This window comes from Chelonoidis abingdonii, chromosome 21 (assembly GCF_003597395.2).
Source record: "Chelonoidis abingdonii isolate Lonesome George chromosome 21, CheloAbing_2.0, whole genome shotgun sequence".
Taxonomy (NCBI): domain Eukaryota; kingdom Metazoa; phylum Chordata; order Testudines; family Testudinidae; genus Chelonoidis; species Chelonoidis abingdonii.
Window position 1 is genome coordinate 2,890,495 of NC_133789.1, and position 6,648 is coordinate 2,897,142.

At 65.9% G+C, this 6,648-nt stretch overlaps 1 protein-coding gene across 2 annotated transcripts in view; it reads right to left on the minus strand.

Annotated features, from left to right (window-relative positions):
* RARA (retinoic acid receptor alpha) overlaps positions 1–6,648 on the minus strand; it is an 87,975-nt gene that overhangs the window by 6,403 nt on the left and 74,924 nt on the right. For both annotated transcript variants that reach the window (XM_032788937.2, XM_032788938.2), the window contains 2 exons: positions 2,063–2,211; positions 101–242 (listed from right to left, as the gene is read on the minus strand). In XM_032788937.2, the coding sequence (XP_032644828.1) occupies positions 101–242; positions 2,063–2,211 (291 nt within the window). The remainder of the gene's footprint in view (positions 1–100; positions 243–2,062; positions 2,212–6,648) is intronic.

A 6,648-nucleotide genomic window follows, 5' to 3' on the forward strand; every position in this document is an offset into this window, starting at 1 on the left:
CCCCCCCCCCAGGGCCAAAACCCCTCCCCTGGGGCATAGCCCCCCGGGGCCAAAACCCCTCCCCTGGGGCACAGCCCCCCAGCCTGCCCCTGGCACTCACACTCCTTGGACATGCCCACGTCGAAGCACTTCTGCAGGCGGCAGTACTGGCACCGGTTCCGCGTCACCTTGTTGATGATGCAGCTCTTGTCGCGGTGGCAGGTGTAGACCATGTTCTTCTGGATGCTCCGGCGGAAGAAGCCCTGGAAGAGCCGGTCACAGCCCCAGTGAGCAAGGGGGGGCAACCGGGCACCAGGCCCCCCCGCCGCAGGGCACTAGTGTTACACTAGTGCCCGGGGGCGGGCCCGAGCCGGGGTGCTGTGGAAGGACGCAGCACAGATGGGTCTGGGGGGGTCCCGTGCAGAGCTGGGGGGGGCATGGGGGGGGTTAGCTTTAATTACAATTAAAAAGGCATTTCCCTCCCCAGCCCCCGTGCAGGCCCAGCAGCTCCCCCTGCTGGCTGCGCGGCTGCACTTCACACAGCAGCTTGGGAATAAAGCCAGGGAATAAAGGGTCAGAGCTTCCTGGGCCAAAGGAGAGACTGGAACCAGGTGTGCAGCCCCCAGACCCTGTGAGCGAGACCGGGGCCCCGCCGGGCCGGGCGCCGCCCAGACCCCAACCAAGCTCAGGACTTGCTATCCAAAGTAGAAGCACCCCAGGCAGAAAATGGAAAGAGCGTCACCAGCTTTTCACAGATGGGGAAACTGAGGCACACGGTATCTGTGGCAGAGCTGGTAATTGCCCCCCCCAGCCCCAGCCCCAGCCCCAGCCCTACATACACCTAAGCCGCAAGGCCCCCCTTCCTCTCCAGGAGTGAAGAGGAGAGCCAGGCCGGTGGGATGGGCCCTGAAGCCAGGGCCCAGCGGAGGGGAGCTTGGCCGTGGGCCCGGGAGCCAGGACACGTGTGAGACGCTGCAGCCAGACGCTCCTCCTCCCGCGCCCCCAGGCTGGCCCCGGCCCAGCCGCTGCTGGAATGTAAATCAGACGTGCTGAAGGATGCAAAGCAGCTGAGCATGGAGCCTGCACATCCGCGCTGAGGGAGGGATTAGCTCCCGCCCCCCATGTGGCCCCCGCCCGCCATCCAGCTCCCAGCCTGGGGGGGTTGAGACACACCGGGACTCGGGGGGGGGGGTGTTAAACTGGCTGCGCTTGAGGGCACATGAGAGCAGGGGGCTGCGTGTGCGCAACACTGACACGTGCACACAGTCCGGCGCCCTTCACCCCGACTCCTACGCAGAGGCGGTGACGCCAGCTGAACACGGCCAGATCCAGCAGCCGTTGCACTATTTAGTGCTAATACCCAGGCAGAGCCAGGCTAAATTCCCCACAGCTTGCTGAGCCGTGAGGGTGGGGCAGAGCCCCAGTGCAGATCATGGCATGCCGGCAAGGCGGGGCCTGGGTCTGCCCAGCCCCGCCCCATTGCAGGGCTGTAAGGGGGGGGGTGTCTAGTGGTTAATACAAGGAACGGAGCCAGAACTCCGGGGTTCTGTTCCTAGTGCAGACACACTTGGGATGGGACTTCACGTCTGCCCGTGCCTCAGTTTCCCCCTTGTCCAAGGAATGGTTTACGCTGCCCTCCAGCCTCAAGGCTGAACAGTCAGCAAAGCCCCAGGCCTGGAGGGTGCTGCCCAGCTGGGACGGGAGAGGGCACCCCCTGCCCTGGCCGTCCAGCAGGGGGCACTGCGGCTCTGCACCCCAGACTGGGTAAATACAGAGCAGGACAAGCCAGGGAGACGCCTGGCGCCCCCTGGGGGCTGGGCTAGGAACAGGGGCCCTGCTTTACAGGCAGGGAAACAGACTTCAAGGGCCACGTTAGAGCGTGCGGGTTCCCGGGACACGCAGAGGAGTGAGCATGTGGGGGCCTGTCAGCAGCTGCTTCAAGGCGAAGTGACCCAGGGCAGGAGCGAGGGCGCAACTGGACCCCAGGACGCCTTGTCCCCTTGTCTGAACCAGAGCTGGGGTCACTCCCCCCGGGGCTGTAACCACGTCGGCCACCCAGCCCTGCCCCCCAAGTTCCACTCACCTTGCAGCCCTCGCAGGCGCTCACCCCATAGTGGTAGCCCGAGGATTTGTCCTGGCACACGAAGCAGGGCTTGTAGATGCGAGGCAGCGGGGGCGGCGACGGGGGGCTGGGGACGATCTCCTCAGAGCTGGTGCTCTGTGTCTCGATGGCTGGGGGGAGAAGAAGAGACATGCTCAGGGGTCCGGCTGCTGCGTTTGGAGAGACCCATCCCCGCCCACGGGCACCCAGAGGGGCTCTGCCCCATGACAGGCGCCTGTGTGCAGCAGGGCATTGGGAGGATGCAGTGGGGGAAGGGGGAGCTGCCGCAGGACATTGGGGGGCAGGGGGTGGGCGAGTCAGTCTGCTCTCTCCCCCCTTCACGGGACCCTGGCATACGACTGGCCATGCTGGGCGCAGAGGGGAGATGCCTCAAAAGCAACCATGGTCTGCCCCCAGTGTGTGGGGCTGCCCCCGTGGTGGGGTGGGAGGGGGCACAGTGTCAGGGGCTTTGCAGACAGAGTGAAGGACGAAACTTCTGCCCCCAGGAACTCCCAGTCCGGGGCCCGGTGCAGCTCCCCTGGGGGATGAGGCAATGGTGCTGCCCTGGCCATGGGCCTGTCAGTCCCCCTGCCCCCATTCTGCGTGGGGTGCCTCAAGGGCTGGCACCCGCGTGTCCATGGGGACGTCACCAGCTCTACCCTGGCAGCCCCCCACCAATCCACAGGAGCAGGGGGAGCCCCAGGAGCACCCCAGCCCCCTGCCCTCTTTTCCACAGCAACACCACTGCCCCCAACATAGGCCTGCACCCCGACTCTGCATCACCCCATGCAGTGGCCAGCTGGGCCCCCCGCAGAGCTGGGTGAGCCGAGCACCCTCCAGGGGCCCCTCCCCCAGCCCAGATCCCGGCAGGGTGCCCCACAGCACAGCCAGGGTGGGCCACGGAGATGCTACAGCCTGTGGTGCTGGCACTGCCCTAGGGGAGATGGTAGGCGGGCTGGGCTTTTCTAGCATTATCTCCCTGCCGGACTAACGCCAGCCCACGGCCCAGCCCCAGCGGTGCCCAGCCCCACAGGCCCCATCACCACGGTATCAGAGCGCCACCACAAGCACACGCGGCTCCCTCTGCTCTGCCCAGAAACACCCAGGGCACCCTCCCCCAGTGCCAGCGACCTACAGGAAGCTCCCCATGCTCCGTCCCCTGCACGCCTGGCTGCTCCGGGCTGCAATCCCGGCAGCAGGGTCCCGTCCCGCCCCATGGGGCAGTCCCGGGGAGGACTGGGAGGCCTCTGGCCCCTTCCTGCAGATGAGCCCCCAGCAAGATCTGGAGCCTACCAGCCCTTGAGCACAGGGATAGTGGGAGGCGGGTTCCCAGCCTGGCAGATGCAACGTGACGTTTCCAGGCCACAGAGGGAGCCGTGGGACTGAGTCGGACACGGTGCAGCCCAGGAGCTGATCAGCTTTCATGAAAGCTTCTGCCCAAATCAATCGGTTGGTGCCACCGCACTCCTCCCTGTTTTTGTGGATACAGACTGACATGGCTCCACCGATGCTTGGGACCATGCAAGACACACTGCATGCACACGCTGGCACATGGACAGACACATGGACACGCTGCACACACAGAGGTCAGATGGGGAAACTGAGGCACGGGAGGTACAGTGACTCGCCTAGAGGGCAGCATGGGGATGAGACCAGAAGCCAACAGTCCACAGCTAGTTGCTCCCCCTGGCGCACGCAGCGCCTCCGGGCCCAGCTCTTACCCATCGACAGGCCTGCACTGGGCCCATCCCTAGCGGCTCGGTCACGGAACCAGTGTCCCCCAACCTGCCACACAGCCATGGAAACAGACCCCAGACACCCCCGCCCAGCCGACGGGGCTTAGTCGAGGAACGCAGACCAGGCCCCCGCTCCCCGAAGGCGGGGGCTGGCGAGGCCTCGCTCAGCACTGGTGGGTGAACGGAGGACATTGTTGGGCTCCCTGGAGTCAGAGTGGCACAGCTGTCTCCATGCCAGGCCCTGAGCTCACCCTGCCAGCGAACGGCAATACGGTGCCTATGACACACAGTGGGGCAAGTCCCATTCCAGCCTGTAGAGGGCAGTGGTGCACAATCCTTCCCACTCAGCACTCTGCAATGCCCCCTCCCTGGGGGTGCTAGCGCTGGGGGGGGAGGCCCAGCACTACCCTAACCCCACCCTCTCCCCACGGGCACCGGGCCAGGAAGGGGTTAAGGCGGCGGCAGCTGCTCAGGATGTGGAGCCAAGTGAACCAGTCAAACAGGATATGAAGGGCCTGGCCCCGCGGGGTTAACACACCAACCCCCCACCCCACCCCTTCCCGCCCCACAGGTCTGCTCAGTGCCAGGGAACAAGGAGGCCCTGCCCACACCGCACGTGCGGGGATCAGACAGCAAAGAGCAACAGGACACCCGGGCGCTGCCAGCCCCTTCTAGACGGGCCCCAGCCACTGCAGAGCAGGGGAAAGAGATGGGGCTGGGAGCCCGGACTCCTGGGTTCTGTCCTTGCTGTGAGACAGGCCAGGGGCAGGGCTCCCATTCCCCTCCCAGGGGCACGGGGCATCTCTCAGGTGTCTTCGCACGGACTCTGCTGCCTGTGGATGCCTGGCACTCCCCTGCGGGCACAGAGCACAACCCTGCCTAGGCAGTTGTGCCATCACAGCGGTGGGCACCAGGCACACAAGGGCTAAGGGGACAGGACCAAAGGGTGGAGCACCTCCTGGGGGTCATTCGGCCACAAGGGAAAGGGGTGGGGGAAGCAGCCGGGAGGGTTACATGGCACCTGCTCCCTGCAGGGGGCTGCTGAGAGACCCCCCCCAAAGCAGAGCCCCCAGCTGTCTGGGGAACGCCCCAGGGACAGGGGCCTGCGCTGGACGGGCACGTCCCAGCGCCCCCCCAGCTCAGAGCCCTGGGTAAGCCCCGGGTAACAATGTGGGATCTGTTCTCCTCAAAGGCCGGCCTGGGCCAGGCAGCCGCTTCTCCTGCTGATAACGGAGGAGGCTGCGCTAACTCTGCAGCGTGCCCCTCAGCGAGGAGGCCCAGGAGCTCGGGGCGGGCACAGTGGGCAAACACAGGGCCTGTGCTACAGGTGAGCGCTGCCAGGCAGAGGTGAGGGGAAGATTCCCTGCGGGCCAGGGGCTCCCCTAGCTACACTGGCAAGGTGGGGACCCCAGAGCCCTCCCGAAGGGGGCTGGGGCTCATACCAACAGCTGCAAGAGCACATCCTCATTGGCTGCACACGGGCAGTGCCAGGGCCCCTCTGGCAGAGGCAGGATCCCTGGCCTGAGGGCCACCCACCCCCATGGCACAGTGGGCCACCAATGTAGCCAGTGGTCAGAGCAGCCAGGCTGGCAGCCAGGACCCCTGGGGTTGCCAGGAGTAAGGGGCTGTGAGCACTAGGCTGGCTGAAGAGCTGCTGACACTGTCTTTCTGGTCTGGGGGGAGGCAGCAAAACAAGCAGCCACTCGCCAGCTCCCAGGGTCCAGCGGCTGCTCAGGAATGTCTGGGTCCCCAGCCCTCACGGCTGCAGGGATAGGGGCTCCCCGAGGGGGCAGGGAGGCTGCCCGAGCGCCTGGGCGCAGGTGCCAGGTGGGTGAGCACGGGCAGCACAGCGAAGGCCTGTCTGGGACGAACACAGCAGGAAAGAGATGGGCTCCCTCCCTGCGCCAGCCAGAGCCAGGGCCAGGGCCAGCAGCCCAGCTGGTGTGTGGGGCTGGGGAAGAGGCTTCAGGCTGGGCCCAGGGCAGGGAGAATGCCGCTGGCAGCAGGCAGTGGCAGGATACCCTCTTGCAGGGCAGGAAGGTATCTCGGCCCGGGGCTTCCCCCACTGCGAGTCGGGACCCCTTGGTCAGGCACCAAGGAGCCAGGGCTTGTGCGCTCCGTTCTGGCCCCTGGGAGGGAGTGGGATGGTTAGAGGCGGGACAGGGGCCAGGATTCCTGGCTTCTATTTTTGTAGCTGGGAGAGAGCTCGGTCTAGTGGGTGGAGCAAGGGCTGGGAGTCCAAGCCCAGGCCTGCCAGACTGTGCAATACCTTCGGAGAAGCACAGTATCTGGGCTTCAGTTTCCCTCTCTACAAAGCAAAGAGTGCGGATCCCAGAGCCCCAGCGCAGTGTAAAAGCGTCCAGATAACTGGCAGGGGGCCCAGCCAGGCCCCATGAGCCCCCTGCCCTGAGCAAGCCACCTTCTGGGCCCAGGAGTCCTCCGCCTCCCCCCCGACACACCAGGTTGCAAAGCCAGGCTGCAGTTCCTAGCTGGCACGGGCGGATGTCTAACCTGGATGAGCTCACAAGCCAGACAAACCAGGAAGATCTTGATGACAGCCAGGGACAGGCAGGGGAGCAGGGGGCTGCAGGTGGAGCGGGGAGCAGGAGGAAGCATGGGGGGCTGCAGGCGATGGGGGGGGCAGGGGGCTGCGGGTGGAGGGTGAGCAGGGGAAAGCAGGGAGGCTGCAGGCGAAGGGAGGAGCAGGAGGAAGCAGGGGGCCTGTGGGCGATGGAGGGAGCAGGGAGAAGCAGGGGGCCTGCGGGTGATGGGGGGGCAGGGGGCTGCAGGCGAAGGGAGGAGCAGGAGGAAGCAGGGGGGCTGCGGGCAATG